General features: G+C 51.8%; 1 protein-coding gene across 1 annotated transcript in view; it reads right to left on the bottom strand.

Annotated features, from left to right (window-relative positions):
• ADCY1 (adenylate cyclase 1) overlaps positions 1 to 24,112 on the bottom strand; it is a 122,044-nt gene that overhangs the window by 7,786 nt on the left and 90,146 nt on the right. Inside the window, exons 9-17 of the mRNA XM_059932901.1 lie at positions 23,873 to 24,067; positions 23,619 to 23,716; positions 22,554 to 22,638; positions 17,618 to 17,707; positions 16,833 to 17,089; positions 16,420 to 16,546; positions 5,837 to 5,953; positions 4,904 to 5,050; positions 4,184 to 4,282 (exon numbers count right to left, since the gene is read on the bottom strand). Of these exons, the coding sequence (XP_059788884.1) occupies positions 4,184 to 4,282; positions 4,904 to 5,050; positions 5,837 to 5,953; positions 16,420 to 16,546; positions 16,833 to 17,089; positions 17,618 to 17,707; positions 22,554 to 22,638; positions 23,619 to 23,716; positions 23,873 to 24,067 (1,215 nt within the window). The remainder of the gene's footprint in view (positions 1 to 4,183; positions 4,283 to 4,903; positions 5,051 to 5,836; positions 5,954 to 16,419; positions 16,547 to 16,832; positions 17,090 to 17,617; positions 17,708 to 22,553; positions 22,639 to 23,618; positions 23,717 to 23,872; positions 24,068 to 24,112) is intronic.

Raw genomic sequence — 24,112 nt, 5'->3', positions numbered from 1 at the left:
GTCCCACTGCTCAGACAATGCTGCCACCGGCCCACCGGAAGCAAGCAAAGCAAGGAGAGCAGAGTGGGTCTGAGTCAACGCTCACACAGCAGAGAGCAGTTCCAGCCCCCCTTCCTCACACTGAGACTGTCTCTTTCATTGTGTTGTGTTGAAAGATCCTCTCTTTTGTGAAAAAACAACTGTAAATTTTTTTCTTTTTCTAATGATATCAAGGTTACTTGCTTTTCTTTTTTTAGGAATATTTTCATAGTCCTCAAAGTTGGGGAACTAATGCTTCTTTTAAAAAAAATTAACTGACAATTTTTTTTAGAACAGTTTTAGGTTTACAGGTAAATTGAGCAGATAAGTGTAGAGAGTTCCCATATACTACCCCCCTACCACCCCACACACATACAGAGTTTCCCCTATTTATTAACATCTTGCTTTAGGGTATGGTATATTTGTTACCATTGAATGAACCTACATTGATTCATTATTATTAACTAAAGTCCACAGTTTACATTAGGGTTCACTCTATGTGCTGTGTTTTATGGGTTTTAAAAAATGCAGAATTTCATGTATCCATAATTGTAGTAGAATACAGAATAGTTTCACCGTCCTCTAAATCCCCCACCTATTCCCTCAAACCCTGGAAACTATTATTTACGGTCTCCATAGTTTTGCCTTTTCCAGAATATCATATAGTTGGAATCACACAGTATGTAGCTTTTCTAGATTGGCTTCTTTCACTTAATGATATGCATTTAAGGTTCCTCCATGTCTTTTCACGGTTTGATAGCTCATTTCTTTTTAGTGCTAAATAATATTCCATTGTATGGATGTATTACAGTTTATTTATTCATTCACCTGTTGAAGGACACCCTGGTTCCTTTCAAGGTTTACTATTATGAATAAATCTGCTATGAACATCCTTGGGCAGGTTTTTGTGTGGACATAAGTTTTCAACTCTTCTGGATAAATAACAAGGAGAGTGACTGCTGGATCATATGGTAAGAGCATATTTAGTTCTGTAAGAACTCAAACTGTCTTCCAAAGTGGCTGCACCATTTTGCATTCCCTCCAGCAATGCGTGAGAGTTTCTACGGCTCCACGTCCTCACAGCATGTGGTAGTGTCCGTGTTCTGGATTTTGGCCACTCTAATGAGTGTGAAATTGTATCTCGTTGTTTTAATTTGCACTTCCCTGATGACATAGGATATGGAGCATCTTGTCATATGCTTATCTGCCATCTGTATATCTTCTTTGGTAAAGTGTCTGTTCCCATCTTTTGATGGAACACTTTTTGATTGGGCTATTTGTCTTCTTAATTTTAAGAGTTCCTTGTATACTTTGGGTACAAAGTCTTTATCAGATAGGTGGTTTGCAAAGATTTTCTCCAAGTGTATGGACTGTCTTTTCATTATAGTATTTTCCACAAGTAGAATTTTAAAATTTTAATTAAGTCCAATCTAACAGTGTTTTCTTTCACGGATCATGCTTTTGGTACTGTATGTAAAAACTCATCACCAAACCCAAGGTTACCTAGATTTTCTCCTATGTTATCTTCCAGATGTTTTATAGTGTTGCATGTCACATTTAGGCCTATGATACATTTTGAGTTAATTTTTGTGAACAGTGTAAGGTCTGTATCTAGATTCATTTTAAAAATATAATTTAGATAGATAGATATTCAATTTTTCTAGCACCATTTGTTGAAGACTATCTTTCCTCCATTTGTCAAAGATCAGTTGACTATATTTATGTGGATCTATTTCTGGGCTCTCTATTCTGTTCCACTGGTTTATTTGACTATCCCCGTTTGCCAAAACCATACTGTATTGATTACTGCAGCTCTATAGCGAGTCTTGATGTCTGGTGGTGTCAGTCCTAACTTTGTCCTGCTTCTGCTACGTTGTGTTGACTACCTTCAGTCTTTTGTCTTTCCGTGTAAACTTAGGATCAGTTGGTCAATATCACATAATAACCTGCTGCACTTTTTATCAGGACTGCATTAAATCTACAGATCAAGTGGGAATCTGACATCTTAATGATACTGAGTTTTCCTATGCAGAAATATGGAGCATTTCTTGACTTATTTAGATCTTTGATCTAAATAAGCACTGGGCCCAGTGCTTTCTGTTTTGGTAGGCTATTAATTACTGATTCACTTTTTAAAATAGATATAGACCTATCCAGATTATCTATTTTTCTTATGTGAGTTTTAGCAGATTGTGTCTTTCAAGGAATTGGTCCATTTCACCTAAGTACCAAATTTGTGGGCATATAGTTATACTTTTATACTAGTTGGAAATAGTAACTTTTCAAATGTTTGATTTTATAATTGTCTGTAGTTAAGATACAGAGATAAAACAGAAATTTCTATGTTGATTTTATATCCAGCAAGTTTGGTAAAGTCACTTAAAAGTTCTATCAGTTTATATGTAAACATTTTAGCACTGTATATTCTAAACATGCAAGCAATTTGAGAATGATGGTTTTGTTCCTACTTTTGCAATTCATAACTCTTCTATTTACTTTTCTTCCCTTATTGGACTGGCCAGGACCTCCAGTGTAGCACCACAGAGTTGTCCACAATATACTTTAACATCTTTTAAATGTCCATTGGTTCAGTGGAAATGGCCCCTCTTTTGTTTCTAATATTAGTAATTTGTGTCTTCTCCCTTTTTCTTGGTTAGCATGGCTAGAGATGATCAATTTTATTGATCTTTTCAAAGAGCTAACTTTTGGTTTCATTGATTTTCTTTGATTACTTGTCTTTGATTTCATTGATTTGTGCTCTGATTTTTATTATTTCTTTTATTCTGTTGCTTTAGGTTTATACTGCTCTACTTTCTCTACTTTTCTAAGGTGGAAGCTTAGATTATTGATTTTGGATTGGTCTTCTTTTCTAATGTATGAATTCAATGACACAAATTTCTCTCTAAGCACTGCTTTTCCTGCACCCCACAAACTTTGATAAGTTATATTTTTATTTTCATTTAGTTCAAAATATTTTTCAACTTCTCTTGAGATTTCTTTTTTTTAATTTGTCCTTTGTATCACTTAGAAGTGTACTGCTTCATCTCCAAATATTTTGGAATTTTCCAATTATCTCCTAGCAATAGATTTCTACTTTAATTCCACTCTAGTCTAAGAATATAGTTTATATTATTGCAATTCTTTTAAATTTATTAAGCTGTGTTTTATGGCCCAGAATGTGGTCTATCTCGGTAAATGTCCCATGTGAGCTTCAAAAGAAGTATATTCTGCTGTCGTTGGATGAAGTAGTCTATAGATGCTAATTACATGCAGGTGATTGATGATGATGTTCAGTTCAGCTCTCTTGACAGATTTCCAGCCAACTGGATCTACCGACTACTGACAGCAGGGCACTGAAGTCTCCAACAAAAATAGTGGATTCATCTATTTCTCCTTGCGGTTCTATCAGTTTTCGCCCCCTGTTGTTAAGTGCATAAATATCAAAGATTGCTATGTATTCTTGGAGAATTAACTCCTTTATAATGTACCTCTTCATCCCTGATAATCTTCCTTGATCTGTAATTTGCTTTGTCTGAAACTAAGATAGCTACTTGAGCTTTTAACAGTGCTAGCATGGTATCTCTTTCTACATCCTTTTATTTTTAATGTATCTGTGACTTTACATTTAAAGTGTGTTTCTTGCAGAAAACCTAGTTGGGTCTTGTTTTTTAGCCACTCTGTTAGTTTCTGTTTTTTAATTGGTGTATTTAGACCATTCACATTTAAGGTGATTATTGATATGGTTAGATTAGCATCTACTATATGTATAACTGCTTTCTATTCATGACACTTCTTTTTTTTTTTTACATGTTCCTCTCTTTTTCTGCCTTTTTTATAGGGGCAACCTGAGGACTTTATTCGCAATCCTGAACTGGGAAAGGGGAACACTCAGTGGTGCCAGGCTGCCAGGATGGGGCCAGGGTGGGAGGGAGGGGGCAGGGCTGGGGGAAGTTCTTGTGCCCGGCCTTCCGTGTTGACCTTCCACAGAAGGTTGTGACTGCAGAGAACCGGCCACTGGCGAGACAGCCTGCAGGCTGCTGCCCTAATCCAACGCCCAGGGCACACTGAGGCCCGCAGTGGGGAGCCTGCCCGCGGTCCCCGGGCAGCTGCGGGCAGAGCCGGGACCCAGTCCCTGAGCAGGGCACACCTGTCGGCCTGCACTCACCTTGGCCCCGGCCGTGGGCGCCAGCCCCACAGCAGCCATGTAGGTGCTCCCGATGGTCTTGATCTTCTCCAGGTCCTTGTAAAAATCTTTGTCCATGAGCTTTGTTTGAAACACAAAACTGTTAAACGTTACATAACATCTTATAAAAGTCACGGCGGCGTACAGCCGCCAGGAGCAACCGCAGACAGGCACATTCTGGAAAGCAACATGTCTTCTTCATGTAGGCATGAGACAGGTTCTGGGGCTGAACTCAGAGACGCAGGCCTCAGGGGCTCCAGCAAAGGCGCTTAAAAGAGGCGCCAAGGAGGAACCATACAGAATACATCCCCCCTCCTCCAGCAGCTGAGCTCACAACCACCCAGGGGGCAGACGGGCCCCAGTGAGGGAAGCAGGACTGGCCCAGACTGGAAGCCTGGCTTTGGAGGGTGCAGAGGTGCCTGCCCCCCCAACCTGCAGGTGAGGCCGCCCACCTGAGCTCGACATTCACAAGGCAGGGCACAGACGCCAGCACCCGCCCTCCCCATCCTAAGGCAAATTTCCTTCCTCAACTGTCACGGTTGGTTGGGATTCCCAAGGAGACAAAAGGCACGTGCTCCCCCTGGCCCCACGCCATCCACAGAGCACGTGCTACATCGACGGACACAATTCAGGACTCGGTTGGAGGAGGGGCACAACGACAGCCCAGGCCCAAGGGGGTCAGGACTGTGGGGCGGCCCTTACCTCGTCGAAGTCGGCGATGATCTCGTTCAGGAGGCGCAGACACTCCACCCCCATGTTGTTGCCATCCAGCTCGATGTAGAAGTCGTTGAAGTTGGGGATGGAGGCGAACATGACCCCCACCTGCGAGTACGACTGGTAGTACAGGTCCTGGGGGTCAAAGGTTGGGTCAGGTGCTGAAGAGGCGGCCAGAGCAGCACTCAGGGCTGGTGCTGGGCGCAGGCCCCGCGGACCAGTCCTGAGGCGTGGCTGCCAGGACCCGCTGGCACCCCGCACCACACGAGGAGGGGGCTCGGAGGATCCAGGCCGACACAAGGTAACTCAGCTCACAGGTGGGTGCAGAGCCCCCAGCAAGCGGGGGAGGCACCAGGCAAGGATGCACTGTTCTGAGAAAACAACCAGCTCTGGAAGCCCCCAGCCCAGCGGGATGAAAACATGAGCCCTGGAGCTATTTCAGGCCAACGCTGGTCAAGCTATGCCTGGGGGTTTGTGCCTTTAGGATCTAAAAACCCAGTCTGAGCCTCTTTATTTCTGAGTCGGCTTTTGTAAGCCCTGCTCTGTGCTGTCTGGGTGGTTCCAGAGCTTTACTGCAGTAGGTCGTGGCCACTAGGACGTTCTGAGCAACCCAGACAGAGACAGCTCTGAGCACAGAGAAGGGAGTGAACCGCCAGCCCTACGGGTGGGTGAGGCAGTTTCTAGGGGGCCACCCAGGACGTGCAGGCCTTGAACCGGCGCTTCCCCACCTCGTGTGCGGTTTACTGAAGCCCACTCGCCTTCCTTGTGGGGACAGCGGATGCTATGCTCTCTCCCAGCATCAAAGGGGAGGGCACGCTAGCTCTGGGCACCTGCCACCCCCATGGCCCAGGGGCCTCAGAGGGCCTAGTCCCCACCCTGCCCTTGGGGTGGCCAGAGGGGCCTCTCCGCCTCGGCGCTCACCATGTTGCGGGGGTTGGACATGAGGAAGTGCTGGGCGACGTGGGCCGGCAGGAGGTTGAAGAGGATCCTCTTGTTGTCCAGCTTCACCCTCTCCATGTCGTCCCGCTCCTCCTCCGCCTGGGGAGCGGTCCTCCGTTAGCCACTGGCCCGCCCATTCGTGCTTCCCTGCTCGTTCGACTACCCGCCACGCGACAAGATTCTCTCCTGGACCAGACTCTGGACGCTCTTCCCAAATGGGCCCTGACGTCGGGGCTTCCACGGTCATCTCTGCATCGTCCAGTTTGAGCAAGAGCCCTGCTTCGTCAGTTTAACCGGACACCCCATCCTTGACATCCGATCACCCCAGATATCTGATCGCGTTCCTCATCTCCGAGCCCCACCAGGTGACGTCGGATCGCCTTGGCCTGCTCTCAGCAGGAATCCTGTTAGGTCAGTTTAGCCGGAAGCCCCCTCACCCCGGATGCCTCCTTTGGTAGTTTTGCATCCACCGCCCCCCACCCTGCCCCTTGGCTATAAAGCCCCACTTGCCCACCCTCTATTTTGGGTTGAGCCTTCTCTCTCTCTCCTCCACTGCAGTGGTCCCTACACCCAACGCAACGCTCCTGAATAACGTCTGCCTTACCCTCTTTAATGACAGTTCTGAATTATTACACCTTTAACACATGCTTCTTTCTAATATCCAAGCTAAATGCCAAGTACGCCAATGGTCTACACCAGGCTCATCTCCACGCCCCCTCCAGGTAGTGACTAGATCCACATTAGGGGCCCAGAGGATCCACGCAATTCTGGACTAGTCACCACCCGGATCAGCTGGAACTTTCAAAGGACAGACAATGAGGGGCTTAGCCCCAATTTCCAGGGTCTACCCCCAGCCATCTTCTGGGGACCAGAGGCCTGAAGCAGCCCTCTGCGGGGCACGTGCCCACTCCCAGGACACACCAGGCCTCCAGCAGCCTCCGATGTGCCCCCAGAGCACTGCCGGGCTCACTGGGAATGCCCGACGCCAGCGGTGGACCCTCCCTAAGCTCCTATGTCCTCTAGAATCTCTTGGCTTTCAGCAGGACTCACATGTCTCTGGGCACTGAGACAAGCAGAAAGCTGCAGGGGCCGGGGGGGGGGCAGACCCAGTGGAGCAGAGGGTAGAAGCCGGCGGGTCCGACTGGGGGACGCGGCAGAGAAGGTGGCAGGTGCGGTACGGGTCCCAGCCGGCTGGCCTCTTAGCTCCAGGGCCCGGAGAGACTAATGCAACCAGTGGTGATGGCCCCTCACTGGCTGCCATGAGGGCTCAAGAGGCGATGCTGGCAAAGTGCCGAGGGCAGCCTAAGGTCAGGTGCCAGCCCTCAGAAGTGGAGGCCACCAGGATCACTGTCGGTCACTGTCCCCCGCTTCCACACCTGGCACCTGGTCGTAGCCAGGGAAGGAGCTCAACTGGGGGGACGTTACATCAGCATTACAGGGGCAACAAGCTCTTGAATGCAGTGACAACGTCACAGTCATGCCATGTTGATGGCCTGCGGCCGCCACCAAAACCCACACCATGGAGGGCAGCGCACCCTGGTTCAAGTGGCCGGGTACCGAGCTCCAAGCACCTCGTCATAAAATGAAACGCCCATTCATAGAGGCACCATTCCTACTTATCAAGGGGTTAGGAGGGCGCGTGCTAGCTCGTAAGCCTTGAAGAGTGCCACCTAGTTTTGGTGTTGTTATTATAGTAACAAGTTGAAGTGGTCGGCTACACGCTGCTCGATTTCATGCAGTGATTCCACCAGTTAAAAGCAAGCATGTGAGACCCCCAAAGGTGGATGTGAGGAGGCCTCAGGCCACAGCTGCCAGGAGGAAGGGGGCCCAGCCAGGAGTCCCAGGCCTCCTCTAGGGCGTTTTCTAGGAAAACAAGATGTGTGGTCCACAGGAGCCCTTAGTTATCAACGAGGCTGATGCACGACAGGTTTCAGCCTGCTCCTTAAAGCGGGTAGACATGCCGCCGGTGAGGACAGGAGAAGGAGCCCAGGAGCCCCAGGATCCGGCTCAGACAAGCATGGACCCTGCAGACAGGGGTGTGGCTGTGGACGGGGGCTGAGATGGGAATCAGCAGACACAGCCGTGTGGGGAAGAGAAGCCTCACAAGGGAATCGGGAACCTCTCCTAAGACACGTATAACTGATTTCCTGTTAACACGTGTGCACTGACACACAAAAGAAAGTTTTTTGAAAGATGAGATGAAGAGAAAGTAAATAATATTTTTTAAATAGCAGGTTTTTAGAAGTTTATCAATGGCACAAAAAATTTTGCTCTCTCCAAAATATTGATGTTAACAGTATTTTAATGAATGCAGTGTAACTGAATATGTTTCAACTTTTTAAAAAATTTTGATTGATCACTTTGTGTGTTGAAAAGCTTTCGTTCTCATTTCGGTTTATTTCAATTTATTTACAGTTAACTTAGATTTATGGGCTATCAGATTAGCTCTCTTTCTAAATAATCAACTATTTTTTAATCCATCCACAGATGTGAAGGTTTTTGTTGAAATTTGACCAATAAATGTCTATCTTCTTACAAACTAAGCAGAAGAAGTTGGATTGTTATATTTTTCACAAATAAGATGAGCATCCACTGAAGTTCTCTTTTTGTAAGACTTTCCAACCAGCCAGGAAGTATTGGTAAGAAAGAGCTGTGGGTGATATACATTATTCCTGTCAACAAAATCACACGACAGAGACACACCCAACATCCATTTTCAAAATGTTTTCTCTACAGCATAGTTTCCTTAGTTATCAAAGGGGAAGAGGAGGGGGGATAAATCAGGAGTTTGGGATTAACATATACACAGTACTATATAGAAAATAGATAACCAACCTGAAACTAAGACAACATGGTAAATCAACTACACTTCAACCAAAAAATTAAAAATTAAAAAATTAAATTAAAAAAGCATGTTCCTTCTCACATGTCAAAAATCTGACCCCTGACTCTATAGGACAGATTATGGGAGCTTACCTTTCAGAAATTAATTACCAGGGGACATCTTACAGACAGCTACATGGCATCTCAGGAGGGCATCCAGCCTGGGAGCACTATCTTTAGGTAAACAGAACTGAGCAAAACAAAAAAATAGCACAACCTGACCACTCCCCACAGATGACCGGTGAGCCGCTGTGCCCTGTGACCCTCGGTGTGACCCCTATGAGGCGCTGTGAAGCTTTCGGTCTAACCAGCCAAACCAGCAGACGCTGACCCAGCGGCTGGAGTTAAGGACAGCTCACTAAAAATGAGCAATTGAGTGAGGGTGGCACCGGCCTCGCTATGCCTGGGCAGTGAGGTCTCTGCCTGTGTCCTAGAAGTGACATCTGGCCAGAGTGAGATCACCCCAGCCAGCTCATTCTTCAACGAGGAAAGCATGTTTCTTAATTTTCAGATTCGCTCACTATAAATAGAACTTCTGATGTTGTTACACAGTGTTCCCCAGAGAAACAGAAACAATAGGGCAGATATAGATATGTAGGAAGAGATTTACGATGAGGAGTTGGCTTTCATGATTATGGAGGCTGAGAAGTCCCACCACCTGCTGTCTGCAAACTGGAGACCCAGAAGACCTGGTGGTGTAACTCCTGAAGGTCTGAGAACCAAGGGTGCTGAGGGCAGAGACGATGTCCCAGACCGTGCAGTCAGGTGAGAGGGGCTCCAGTTCTCCCTTCCTCCACCTTTCTGTTCTATTCAGGCCTCCCTCAATGGATTGGATGAGGCCCACCACATTAGGAGGGGGAATCTGCTCTACTGAATCCAGATTCAAATGCTAATCTCATCTAGAGATCCCCTCCCAGACACACGCAGAAAAACCTTTGGCCAAGTAACTAGGCACCTCGTGATCCAGCCGAGTTCACACATAAACTAACCATCATGATGTCTTCTTCCAAAACCCCACTGTGCTATCTCACTTGCCTTCTGGGGTACACACACCCCTCTTTGGGATGCCCAGGCTCTGAGAACCACCTCCTCCTGGGGAAGCACAGAGAGGGAAAGGACCTTTCCAAAGCACACAGAGCAGCTGAGACAGAGGGTCATCAGTCCCCAGCTGAGAAGGACTTCATCTCTAACTCTAGAACTGAATCATTCCTAGTTGCCTCCCTTTGATAATTTAGTCTCACTTGAGGAAAAGGCACTCTGTGAGACATGTGCATCAACAACTGCATCAGCTGGGCAGGTGATCAATGATGGTGCTTGTCTCCATAGACAGCGGCTGCCCTGCAGAGGGGACAAGTGTGGAGATTCAGGGTGGACCAGGCTGGTCAGGCCACACGGGGCACAGGCATCCAGAGAAGCCCCCAAACCACTGTCAAGAGGGTGAAACACGAGGGGAGGTGGGGTCAGAGGAACAGAGATAAAGATGATAGCAGAGTCATCGTTAAAAGCAATGCCAGACAAAAGGTGGCGGAACATCTTCAACGCACTGAAAAGAAAAAAAGATCATCAACTCAGAATCCTATACCCAGCAAAAGTATCTTTCAACCACAAAGGCAAAATGAAGAGTTTTTCAGACACGCAAGAACTGAAAGAATTCATCACCAACAGACTTGCAAGAAACATTAAAGCGGGTCCTTCAGGCAGAAGGAAGATGACAGCAGACAGAAGCCTGGATCTGCACAGAGGAATGAAAAGCACCAGAAATCATAACTATGTGGGTGAACAAAAAATACTCTTTCTCATTATAGCATATCTTTAAAATAGACTTTAATGTTTATGATGGAAATAATAATATATTTGGGGGTTTATAATATATGTACAAACAAAATCTATGATGATGTCAATGGCAAAATCCCTAGGATGGAAGAAACCGATGTACATACTGTTGTTATGGTTCTTATACTACGTGTGAAGTAGTATAATACCACTTGAAGACAGGCTATGATAAGTATCCATTAAAATAATACAACAAAGAGTTAGAGCTATTAAGAAAAGAGAGAGATCAAGTGGAATAATAAAAATATTTAATTAACCTAAAATAGAAAAAGAGGAAAATGAAAACAAAGAACAGGTGGAACAAATAAGAAACAGCAACATGGAAGATTAAAGATTAAAATCCAACCATATCAATAATCACATTAATTGTAAATGGTCTGAACAACTCAATTAAAAGGCAGAGATTTAGGAATCAGATTAAAAGGCAAGATCCAATTGTATGTTGCTTATATGAAATCCACTTTAAATAAAAAGATACAAATAGGTTAAAAGTAAAATGATGGAAAAACATATAACAAGAGAGCTGGATTACCTATATTAATATCAGACAAAGCAGACTGCAGAGCCAAGCATATTACCTGGAAAAAGAAGGCCTTTTGTTTAGGGATCGATATTTATTTGGAGTTTTTCGTTTTAGCCCACGGGTATACAAGAGCGTCTTTTTTTTGATCAGAGGAAAAAGGTTTCAATTTATCAAGAGGACATAATCCTAAACATTTATGCACCTAATAACAGATCATCAAAATACATAAAACAAAAACTGATAGAACTGCAGTAAGTTCTATCCACAGTTGTAGTTAGAAATTCCAACACCATTCTCTCAAAACTTGATAGAAGGACTAGAGAGAAAATCAGAACCTGACTTAACTGACATATATAAAACACCATCCAACAGCGACAGAACCTCTCCCTGGCTAACTCCTCCAAAATCTCCAAGACTCTATCAGGTATTATCTTTATAGGCTAATGTCACCAACTTGGGGGCTAGGTCAGGTCGTGGGCCTGTCACACGTGTGGAGAAAGGAGGCCTGGGAAGTGACTGGAGAAGGAGGTGCAGTGGGCCTCAGCTCAGCCCAACCACTGGGAACTCCATGTCTGAGCTCCCCCCCGCCACCGAGTGCTGAGAATGGCAGCTGCACAAGTGGGAATTACCCTCGGAATCGGCGTTCATTGTAGAGAGAGAAATTTTTATCATCATTAAAATTATGTGTCATCATGATTATCTACTGAGTTCAAAGAAAAAATTCACTGGAGCAAAGGCGTTCCGATAGTTACAGATTAAGTGGTTGAGGAAGTCATCAGGAAGGAAAAGCCCATCTGTTTATTTAGGTTTACAGAACCAGCTGGGTCTCAATAAATAATTAACCCACTGAGTCTTTGGTCTGGCAATTTCGCAACAGTTTGAGGCACTCTGATGTGCCTCTGCATGACATGCTTAAATATCCAGAGGGCAAATGGGCAAAGTCTAGAAATTTCCTTGTTTTGCTGCGTTTACAGGAAAGCGAGGTATTTGTTACACATCCTTAGAAAAATATGTCAGTGTGTCCCATGTAGGCAACCCTTCCCCCATGACACAGAGATTCTCTCCTGCACCAAACTTCCTGGAAAGCGCTCTTCACGGTGGGGCCGGGTGTGCAAGGGGTATCACTGGCAGAGGACCCCAGGACAGGGTCAACCGCTGGACTTAATAACATTTAAGAGGACACCAATGCCAAGAAGAGCTCTTGCCAATCCAGATGAGAGAAACTGCCTGCCTGCCTGGGGGAAGGGGTCCCCGGCTGGGGGAGCCAATAGCCAGGGCCTCAATCCCACTCTCTGAGCGTGAGGTCCAGAATGGGCACCCAGCCAACGAGTGGGAAACCCCATCTCCCACACCCCCAAGCCGGTCCAGCTCTTCCTGGCTCATCCTAAGCCCGTTCTCTAGCTCTGAGTAGCTACTCATAACTGAAAGACCTTAAACCAGAGGGCCCAGCTGATGGCGAGTAGACACATCTTGGGGACCAGCCAGCCTGGTCACCGTGGATACCCAGCCAGAGCCGGACAAGACCAAGTTCAGCGGCACAGCCCACCACAAAGAGGCTGTCCTCCCTTACCTGGCACGGCTTTGGCAAACTGCAGCAGCCAGATCCCCTTTCCAGGAATGGTGTGTGCTGGCCTCTTCGCCTGGCATCTGTGCTGACCCGGGACCCACCCAGAGGGCTCTACCTACAGGCCCCCTTGCCGCTGGCTTCTGGTTGGGCTCGGCAGGTGGGAACATCAGCAGGGGCTGGGAGGGAGGCAGGAGAGCGTGGCTGGGTCCCTCCCAGCATGGTCACTGTGGGCTGGCTGTGTCCCTTGGCTGAAGGTCGTGAATCCTGTCTGGTGGCCCAAACTGTCCCAGGTTCTGAGGACCCCTTCCACTGTGGTCTGGGATGGGGACCCTCCACTGTGGTGCCCTGGGCACTGCACCAGCCTGGGGTTGTCCTATCCCTGCCCCCCCTTTCAGATGGTCCAAGTGCCATTAGCTCTCTTGACCTCGTTGGTCTGGAGCGTGCCCTCTGCCCTCTGCCCAGACTGAGTGATAGGTGCCTGAGACCACACCCACCTCTACCGCAACCCCCTCGCCTGATGGCCAACCATGCCCGGGCTCTACAGGGCCACTTCCAAGTTGCCCCCTGGTGGCCCCTGTGACTGTGGGGTCCCCCCCCCCCGGGGTGCCTCCTCCTGCCCCTGCTCCACCACACTCCATCGCCAGGCTACCTTCCAGAGACAGGGATGGGATCCTGCCACCCTGGCTTTGGGGCCAGAGGTCAGCCCTGCCCACAGAGAAGGGGGGGGCTCTGACCCCTCAATGGTCTCCCCGCCACCCCTTCCCCCTGGGGTCTCTGTGAAGGTCCCCCTCCTGCCACACACCTTGTCCCCTTTCCTCAACAGCAGCCCCTCACCCTCCCATGGTTGAGTCTCCAGCGTCCAAGAGGCCCAGAGAAGCCCAGGCTCTTCCCAGAAGCCTGGCTGGGCATTGTGTGCACATGTCAGTGGGGCTGTGGCCTGGATCTGGCACCGGTGAAGGCGGCAGCCTGAGCCCCCCGAGGACGGGGGTGAGCCAGAATCAGGTGGATCCCCACCCTTACGCCCTCACCAGGGGCCCTGCCCAAGCTGCCCAGGAACTGGGGCCAGTGCTCTCCAGACGGCCCACCTGGGGGGTCCCTGCCTGTGGAGGGGGAGCCGAGGGGCTCAGATCTCAGCGGCCTCCTGCCCACCTGGAATCCAGAATCCAGGTATGGAGTGTAGACAGGGCTGGGCCACAGGCCCCTGTGAATCAAGGGTCTGTCCCGGCAAGGGCTGGCTCAGGGCTCCCACTGGCCGCACACAGGGAGTCAGTGTGTCCAGAACAGGCACTGACTTAAGAGTGCAGGCTGAAGAAGAAAGAAACAGGCAAATCCACAGGGACAGAAAAGTAGGTGAATGGTGGCTCAGGGCTGGGGGCTGGCTAGAAATGGGGAGCGACCGCCAATGGTTATGGGGGTTCCTTGGGCGGCATAAAAATGTACTAAAGACTGTGGTGTTGGTTGCACAACGCTGTGAATATACTGAAAACCACTGAATTGTATACTTTATACGGGTGCGTGAACCATGTGGGATGTGAATTACATCTCAGTAAAGCTGCTGTATAAAAAGGAATAAATAAGCCACGCTTTTCACCCAGCATATCCGTGTGTGCACAGATACACACACACACATGCACATTTTCTTTCTTTTGTTTACCCAGAGTAATGGAATAATTCCTCATGATCTAGAATACAACCTGCCCTGATGTGCAGACAGCAACCTGCTTAAGTAGCATCTGTCTTTTCCAGGTTAATTAAACTAGAGGGTGAACAGTAGTTTCCACTGGAGTGGCCACTGCCTTCCGCCCCCATCACAGCCAGCCCACCCATCCCCCCTCCCTGCCCCTCCTTCCCACAGTGAGAACACCCAGCAGTGGCTCCGGAGAGAGCCCAGTGGGGTCTAGAGCCTGTCAGACGTAGCACGGTGTGTGCACCTCTGTGCGCTGAGCCCGCTGGGAAGGGAACTGTCATCACTCCTCACTGCAATGGCTAACTGTACGTGCCAGCTTGACTGGGCACAGGGCGCCCGGATGGCTGGTGAGCATCACTTCCGAGTGTGTCTGAAGGAGAGACTAGCTCTGAATAGCTGGACTGCGGGAAGAGGTCGCCCGCTCCAGTGTGGGTGGGCACCACCCAGTCCCCTGGGGCCTGAAGAGAAGAAAACGGCAGAGGAGGGGCACTCCGCCCTCAGCCTGAGCGGGGGCGTCCACCTTCCCCCCACCTCGGACATCGGCGCTCCTGGTTTCTGACCTTGGGACTCGGACTGGACTACATCCACCCCGGCACTCCTGTTCTGTCACGGCAGGTGGCAGATGGCGGGACTTCTCAGCCTCCGTAACCTCGCAGGCCAATCCCTGGAATAAACCTCCCCTCTGCAGAAGCCAACCAATACACTCCCACACGGGATTGGGGTCCTCACCCCATTCTACTGCGGACCGGGGACCCCAAGTGGAGTTGTGGGGTTCCCGAGGAGGACCACCTAACTCTAGGCCCACCTCCTGCCCACCCGACACAGCTGACCAGGGAGGGCCTCAGCCACTGACCTCCTGCCTATTCCACCGCAGGACACGGGCAGGCGTCATCCGTCTTCCTGAAGCAAGCATGTGGCCAGGCAGAAAAAGAGGAGCCTGGGCCCCCCCAGCAGGCGTGTCTGAGCCTGTCCTGCTGCGGGGAGAGCGTGGGGTGACGGCGGGGTGCACCCAGACACCTGGCTCGGAGCCACGTGGCTCTGGCCTGGGACCCTGGCTGCACACAGGGTCCCTGGTATGCGGACGCTCCCACCCACCGCAGACCTGCTGGGACCCCCCAGTCATTCCAGCCCTGGCCCTGGGCACGTCACATCCAGGTCTGAGCCCCATCTGTAATCCCGCCTCCCGGGCAGGGCTGGTGTGAGGACTGAACAGAGGGAACCCCCTCAGAGAGCCAAGGGCTGCTTCTCCATGTGTCCGAATGGGAAGACTCTCCCGCAGCCTCTGCTCTACTGCACACCCGCCTCCCCATTTTCAGACGAGGAAACCAAGGGGAAGCAATCTGTGCAGAGCCAAGAAGTGTGCAAGTTACACAGATGGAGTCTGACCTCTGGACCAGAAAGCTGGAAGGCCTTGGTTCCCAGAGCCGGGGGAAAAGAGCAGGTGACAAGGGGACAAGGAACAGGCGATGAGGGGGCTCGGAGACACACCACACCACGCGTGTGACCTGGGCTGGGCCCAGAAGTGGCCCTGGGCATGCCCGGTGCGCCTGTGCTCTGGCCCCCAGGCAGGTGAGCCGGCTGAACTCCGGGGGTCATCGCCTGACACCGGGGCTCAGGGCCCAGGACAGCTCACAGGTCTGCTACTCCTCCGTCTCTCTCCCTCTCGTTTCAGAAGTCCCCAGCATGCACTGTAAAAACATCAGGTCCTGGCCCCCAACCACAGACCTAAATCTGGAGCGGGCCACTCGAGATTCGGCATCTTCAGGAATTTTCCACGACCCTGATGAGACCTGCTGTCACGTCCAGCCAGCGGAGGCTGAGCCCCTCTGCACCGTCACCCCTCTGCCAGCACGCCTTTGCTCACTGCTGGCAAAGCAGCCAAACCCTGACCGTCACACAGGGCTCGTCAGACTGTCCCCCGCCTGCCTGCCTGCCTGCCTTCCTGCTCCTTGGCCCCGACGGCGCCATCCACAGAGCCGCCGGCGTCCAGCCGGGAGCCCCCGCCTGACACCTCTCCCAAGGGGCCCCCGCCCCCCCGCCCCGCCCCAAGGAAGCAGAGGGGCCCCTCTTGCCTGTGCGGCCCACAGGTAGTCCAGCCGCAGCTTGACGTCCACCTGCCGGGCGTGCAGCGCCAGCGTGCACGAGAACAGGAGGATGGCCACGATCGGCTCAAAGCTGCGGCCCGAGACGGCGTCACCCCTTGGGGAGGAAAAGGAAGGAAACCCACGTCAGTGTCCAGAGCGCAAGGCCGGTCCCCAGAGGCCCCTCAGACGCGACACCCCCAGCGGCGCCCGGGACTGACCCGGGCGGAGAGCCACATCCCTGGGGAAACCCGAGGACTGACTGGCTGGAACGTGGGTCCAAGTGAAGGAAGGGAGAAGCCCTGGCACCGGCGAGCTTCTGTCCAGCAAATCGGAACACGGGGCCCCTCGCGTGGACACAGGCGAAGCCTGGCCACCGGCTCTAGCGGGAACAGCGTACCTACCCCACGGCCTTCGTGTACCCGCCGAGCTCCAGGACGAGGATGTAGGAGGTGGTGAGCACGGCGAGCAGGATCATTTTCGGCAAGGAGGAGACCCGCAGGAACACAGCCAGCGGGAGGGTGCCCACGAGGCCACACAGCAGGGCGTGGGGCGCAGACTCGCAGGGCGGGGCGGGCAGCAGGCGCTCCCGGCGCCCAGACGACAGGACCACCAGGGACCCGTTGGGACTGGAGCTCCAGGCCCAAGGCAGGCAGCCCACCTGGAGGGGGACAGAGGACCCAGGAGCGTGGGAGGGGCCCCACTCAGGACACTCCCGTGCCCTGCTCCCAGCCCCCTACGGCCTCCCGCTCCGACCCGCTCCCCGAGTGCCATCAGCCGGGCCTCGGAAACTTCTGCCTGCTCCCGGCCCTTCTAGGCTCCTCGCTGCCCAAGAGGAAGCAGCCTCCCCAGGGCCTGGGCCTGGGGGCGTGAGACCCCTACCATCCCCCCAAACCACTCAGCTGCATCCTGTCCCTCCCCCCCACCACCTCCTTCCTGTTTCTCTGCCCAAGCTTCACCCTCTGCGCACTGTGAAGGCCGCGTCTCCATTCCCAGGAGGATCACATGTCCTGCGCTGGGTGATGTCCCCTTCCCCCCCGCCGCTTACCCCCAGGCCCATCTCTGATCCCCTTGTTTCCCTCCCCAGCCCAGGGCCAGGCCCTCCAGGGCGGCCCCCGCAGGGCCCCCCACGTACTTGCACCTGGCGGCTCTCACCACGCCCAGCCCCGTGCTCAGCAGAGACACTCACCACACAGCCTTGGGCCACGGAGTAGATTAAGACCACGATGAAGATACACAGCACGGTGCGGATCTGGATCGTCAGGCACCCTGGGAAACACTGAACAACAAAACGCTATTTAAAAAACGGCCTCTTATTACAAAGTCGATCGTGTTCACAGTAAATAAATCACAGTACAGAAGGTCCAGGGCCACCTGTACGCAGCTAGAGTCTCACCGACTATTCATCCCCCACACACATTTCTTGGGTGTTTTCATATAATTAATCTCCCAGGTGAAAAAGCTGCCAAAACTAAAAAAAAAAGAAAACTGAAGTCTTTAAATTAAAAAGATGCTGTGACCCTGAGTGGCACTGAAAACCACTGAACAGATTACCTTGACATTTTCATAACAGTGCATCCTTCTATCTCAGAAATGGTAAGACTTTCCATTTTTTTGTGTCTTATATGCTTTAACTAAGTTTTATCATTTTCTTCACACAGGCTTTATAAAATTTTTGTCAGGTTATTAGAAGTTTTATTTTAAGTCTATTTAATAAACACATTTTGCAATATTCAAAAAATGATTTCATGGATAAAAGAAGTTCTTCTTAGACTCACACTTCTGAAGTTAGAAACGAAAACAAAAACAGAGACCACAGGGAGATTACAGAAAACACCGGCCAGCCAGGGAGGCCGGGACCATCTACACGGTTATCCCCCTATCCTCCCCGCTACGAAGTCGGGATCATTACCGACCCTGCTGTACCGGTGAGGAAATGCGGCCCAGACACCACTCATTCTACAGCCCAGGACACAGAGTGGGCTGCTGCAGCTCACACAGTGGTGTATACGGACCTGGGTCCCAGTTCTAGGCTCCAATACCGTTGTGTTTTCCTTGAAACACGGATCTCCTCTGAGGTCCTCACACAAAAGACCTGTTCTGCGGTGGTGTTAGCCCCGCTGTCTTAGTACCTGCGTCACTCCCCTCCCAGTCTTCTCTCCCACTGAGTCCTGGGCAAGGCCGTGGATGCGCCAGGGGACTCCCGCCCACAGCCCCAAGAAGCACGGGCTGCTCACTCTTTCATTCAGCAAACCCTGGAGACGTGCCTTCTGGCCGGGTGGGCTTTAGGAGCCCCCAGGGCACCACCGGGAGTGGGGCCTGGTCCCTGGTGCTGCGGGAGAGGTGGAAACAGGACAAAAGTCTCTCGGGAGGCGATGAGTGGAGGGCCACTGGCCAAGGCTGGGCAAGCCCTGCCCACGGTGTGTCCCCCTCCGGGCCTGGAGGGTGGGCGTGGATGTACAGCTGGGCTGCTGATGCCTTTGGGCCACCCAAGGAAGGGCAGCCTTGAGCCGAGCCGGCACACAGGGGCAGTTAGAAGACCCAGAGGGAAACTGGTCTCGGGTAGTTGAATGGAGTCACTGGATAAAACCAGCCCTGGGCCCACCCTCCTCCCCTCCCTCTCTCCCTCCCTCTGAATTTTCTGAATATATAGGACAATAAATTCCCTTTATCATTTAAGACCACTTGAGCTGGCTCTTCCGTTACCTGCAAAATAACAGTGTTTAAGGCCGCCCCTGGATCACACAATGGTGAAGAGTTGTGACTGCCAGCCTCGGGGTACTGAGACCCTCTTCACTCCATGCTAAATGCCTGATCCTACAAACGTGTTTGATTGAATACACAAGAGTCAAAACACCTCTCTGGAAATTAATAATGACAATCACAAGGACCCACGTGGAGTTGGGGCTTGTTTGCTGGGAGCAACTAGAGGGGTAGGAACACAGGCATGATAAGAGGGGCTGTCTGTTCATTCTAAGACTGATGGCCGCCTTTTTTTACAGTTAATTTGGGTCAACTTATCAGTTCTTGAGCAAAAAAACAAATATACAGGCACACACACACACACATATATATATCTCCACAGACCAAAACACAGCATGAAAAATAGTTTGTCACAATACAGAAAAAAGGTAGCTGATGATCTGACATAAACAATGGAAAATTCCCCCAGAACGTGACCCACAATTAGTCAAAGGTGACCCAGGGGGCTGTCTGTTGTTGCCACATCCTCAGAGCACGCTGTCACCGGCTCACGGAGGGACTCTGCAGCAATGGCCAGGCTGAGCGCCCGGGACCCCACGGCCAGAGGGGGATTCACAGCCTGGGCTGAATTTCACAAAGGACCCCAACAGTGTAGCAAGGCCGCGAGGCAAGGGGACGCAGAGCGAGACCCTGCGCCGCGCCCTGCAGAGAAGAGGAGCCAAGCAGCGTGCTGTGACCAGGGCGCGACACACGGAAGAAACCGCAGCCGCACCAGACGGCCGGCGAGAGGAGGGGTGACCGCCCGGCACCGCGGAAGTCAGTCCTAATGCGGGCGACACTCTGCCGGAGCCGCGTGGCCGCAGAGTCTAAACGACCTAGGCAAAGGCGACAACTACACAACCGCAGCCTTCTCCGCTCGGCCCTGCCTCTGCGCTCCGGGCTTATTCTCCGCCCATGCGTGTTGAGGGCCCAGAGAAGCCCAGGGCGGGGCCTGGTTCCAGAGACCACGGGCTCCCATGGGGGGGCGGGGGCTTCAGAGGCTTCTGACCAGGCATCAAACCTGGCATCAGCCTTTGGCTAAGATCAAGTGTAGTAAAGAACTGCGTTTTACACTACGGCGCACAGGTACACACAACAGAAACAAACTTCCGGGAAACCCTGACTACAGTTGATGTAGGATGACACTTTCATTCATTCCTATTCCATTCCTTTTGTTCACATCTCACAAAAACAAAAAAACAAAAAAAACCCACACATAAAAACAAACCAAAAAAACCCAATTTCACAGCCCCCCAGAGAGTTGCAATTTGAAGTTTAAAAAATATGACTTACCCTATGCTAAATACATGAACTCAATCCCACACAGATGCACTGCAGGAACCACTGGGGCTGAGGCAGAAAAGGCTGGGTCATGGGGACCAGGACTGGGCGGGAAGAAGGTGGCGACGGCAGGGCACTCAGGGGCCAGCAGAGCCCTCGAGTTTGTCCCCGGAGGGTCACTGCCCTCTGCTGAGGCTCTGTCTCCCTCCCCAAGGAGGGAAAGCCTACAGGTTTTCTAACTTCTCATTCAATGCCCATTCATCGACGACGTCCAGTGTAAGCAGGAATCTCACCACCATCGCAGACCTCCTCCCTGCCTTCCCCACCCCCTGCAGGCGGCTCGTGGGGTCTAGGGTGGGCCGGGCCGGCGTGGGGTGGGGGTGGGCAGGGCACTGTTCCTCCCCGGAGGCCAGCCCTGCCAGGGCCATAGGGAGGGGAGGAAGCCCAAGGCAGGAACCCCGCCTCCTGAGCGGTACCCTCTGCCTTCGCTCAGGGGACCACGAAGGAGTGACTGGGACGGCGGATAGAAAAGTGAGGCTGAAATACGGGAAGAATGTGTGCCAGGCCCTGCTCCCAGCACATCATGAATATCAGCCCCAATCTCCATCCCTTTCACGGACGGAGACACTGAGTCCCTCGCGCTGGCAGCTCCTAGCGATGCAGCTGCCACACCAGCTAGATGCCCTGGCTGTGGCCGCGTCTACGTCACAGAGGAAGGCACTCTGCCCAGTTGACTCCCAGGCCTTCTCGGGGACTCTCAGCTGCAATGGACCCTCCCGCCTGCGTGCACAGCCGTGACCGCTCACGTCTCCCCATCTCAGCACGTGCTGGCCTCTGCGGGACGACCCTGCCCCCGCTGCCTGTCCCCGCCCTCCCCAGCCAGAGCCTGCCTGCCGTCTGGCCCCTCCTGTCGCCTGGCGCCCTGTCTTCTGCACAAGCCCCGTGGTGAGCTCAGAGCCCGCGCAGGGCCTGCGAAGGGGAGTGTGCGAGCGTGGAAGCTGGCCCCTGAACTGGCGCTCGCTGGCCGGGCGACCTGCAGCTGCCTGCTGCCAGGACCATGCACGCTACACACGGCTGCTTCCTGACCATCGCCCTGAGCGGACCCACTGAAGCAACGGGTCAAAATCACACGCCTAGAAAAAATGCTCAGGCCCATGGGGGAGGGCGAGGAGGGGGCTGTGGATGGAAAGAAAGGGGCTGGGGGAGCCAGGGCCACCTCCTCCAGGAAAACTGTCCACCAGGTACACAGATTCTCAACACTGGGGATGAATGGGACGGGCTAAGAAATTAGCATCCACTTGCCATGCTTTCACTTGAAATCAGGTGAATAAAGCAATCTTATCTGAAGTGGGAAATTCCAGTTTACCAAACCAGACGCCACTCCATCTACGAAATCAAAGAGCTGGGAATGTGGTTTGAATAAAGAGCACTTTTTCTTAACTCAACAAGTTACCGATGAATAATAAAAAATTTAAATAAATAAAACGAGAGTCGATCTTCTCAAGAAGTAGCTGTTTTCAACAACTGTGCAAAAATAACCCTGGGTCTGTCAGACGTGACAAGTGGCGGTCTAGTGGGGACAGGGGACATTTGAAAATGAAGGTTCAGGATGTGAGAAAGGCGTGAGGGACCAGGACAGAGCCCTCTTCCAGGGGCCATGGGCGACACAGGGCCATGCACTCAGCCTTGGCTCCAAAGCCAATGAAGCATCCTCGAGAGTGTGGTCGCCCCAGGCTAGGACAGGAGCCCACAACAAGCCACAGGACGCTCCATCCGCAGAGAACAGCGTCACACCTTGTGTTCATTTATCCAGTCACTATCAATCACCCACCCTTGTGTCCATGGGGCACCTTCCCAGAACTCCAAACTGCACCTGGCACATCATGACGGGCTTCATGAACTCCCAATATGCGGACAGCTCTTTCCGCCTGCCAAGGCGGCAAGCAGACGAACTGCCTCCACTGCCCCACCTGGCCTGCCAACAGGGCAGGCAGAAGCCGTGCACCTACCTGCCCAGGTGATGTGCAGGTGCAAGACACACACACACACACTGGTACCTGGACTAGGTAACGAGCAGGCAGAGAACACAAGCACACATATACCTGGACCCGGGTGATGTGCAGATACAGGACACAGGCCACCAGGAAGCAGATGCAGAACACCAGCAGGAGCAGGACGGCCACGCTCCTAGGACAGAAGACACGTGGTCACTGCAGGCTGGGCCGGGCGAGGTGTGCCCGAGAAATGCCTGGGAACCCACCCTTCCTCCCCTGCCTCACCCAGTCGCTGGCACCCAGGAAGGAGCAGCTGTCTCTGGGAACTTGCCCATGCTGGCTCTCTTCCAGGGGAGGAGCCCTTCCTGTGTCCCCCACAACTTCTAAGCCCCGCAGGGTCTCTCTAGTCCTGGGAGTGCCTGAGAGATGCTTTTCCTACGCAGGAAGGGCTAGGGTTGCACAGACTTGGCTGCTGGGCACCACCTTCTTACTGGGCTTCAACTGGGAAGGGTTTTTCTAGAAAAAGCTGTATCCCCAGATAGGGCCATGCAGATGGCCACTGTGTGTCCACAGTGTCCTGGGGCGGGGTGGGGGGCGGCTTCCATGTATTTTCTGGAAACTCACAGGAGAATTGCTCCACTCGGGAGGTTTATTAAGAAAGTGGTACGTCTGGAAGAAAAGTGGAGATTTTCTGGGGTCTTTCTTGCTGAAAAACAAAAACTGCCACTCACTTTGACTTATGATGACTAAATGTTATTAAAATCATTATGTTTTTGTTCCTTTCCAAAGGCTACTTTTCCTCATTTTAATGTTTCTGAAAATGACAAGCACCTAGACACCAGGGTGCCCATTTGGTGCCCTGTTTGTTTCCTGCCGCAGACGCCATCGTGAAGTCAATGGCGCATGTGGTGTGGACAGAGTCACTGAAAATATACGGTGTCTGAGAACTGAGCACATTTAAAATTAAAAACTGCGAGTGAGCGTTCCACACGTTTGCCATCAGGCGTGCTCAGCTAGTTCCTCCGGTAAATGGAGAACTGGTGTGTGGCTCAGGCCGTCCCCAAAGGCCAAGGCACCGCAGGAGTGTGACCGTGGGAGTTGAACCTGAACTTGAAAAGAAAAGGACTCCTGGTGACCTTCTCCTCTGACTGATGGACCCGAAACAGCACTTACTGCGGAATTATTAGAAGGTAGACAAGGCCGAATAAGGCGGCCAGGATGAGGGCCAGAATGACGGCGCTGGTGAAATACTCGTCCTGAAGCTGGTGATACTAGAAGACACAGAAAAGGACCGTCAGCCGCCCAGCTTCCTGGAGACGCCAAGGTCTTCCCAAGGGCGCCAGGGATACCTAGAACTACAGCGAGAAGGGCCACCCACGTTCACTCCCAGCCACCCACCCCCCCCAGACCCCACCCCCCGCACTCACCTTTCGCTCTCGCTCAGCCTGCTTGTACTTCAGGGTGAAGAAGTTCAGGTCCGCCATCTCCAGCTCCATCTGGCGGGCTTCCAGGAGGCGGCCGATGTACCTGTTGACGCGTGTCCCGGGGGTGGTGTAGACAGCATTTGTAGAGAAAGACGAGCGGTTTCTGAGTTTTTCCGAGGCTGTTCTCAATGCCCTCCGCTGCCCGTCGCGGAAAGAAAGGAAGGGATAGCGTCAAATTCTCCA

This window comes from Balaenoptera ricei, chromosome 9 (assembly GCF_028023285.1).
Source record: "Balaenoptera ricei isolate mBalRic1 chromosome 9, mBalRic1.hap2, whole genome shotgun sequence".
In the NCBI taxonomy this organism is placed as follows: domain Eukaryota; kingdom Metazoa; phylum Chordata; class Mammalia; order Artiodactyla; family Balaenopteridae; genus Balaenoptera; species Balaenoptera ricei.
The sequence above is the reverse complement of the archived record's forward strand: the minus strand, read 5'-3'. Positions and strand labels throughout refer to the sequence as shown.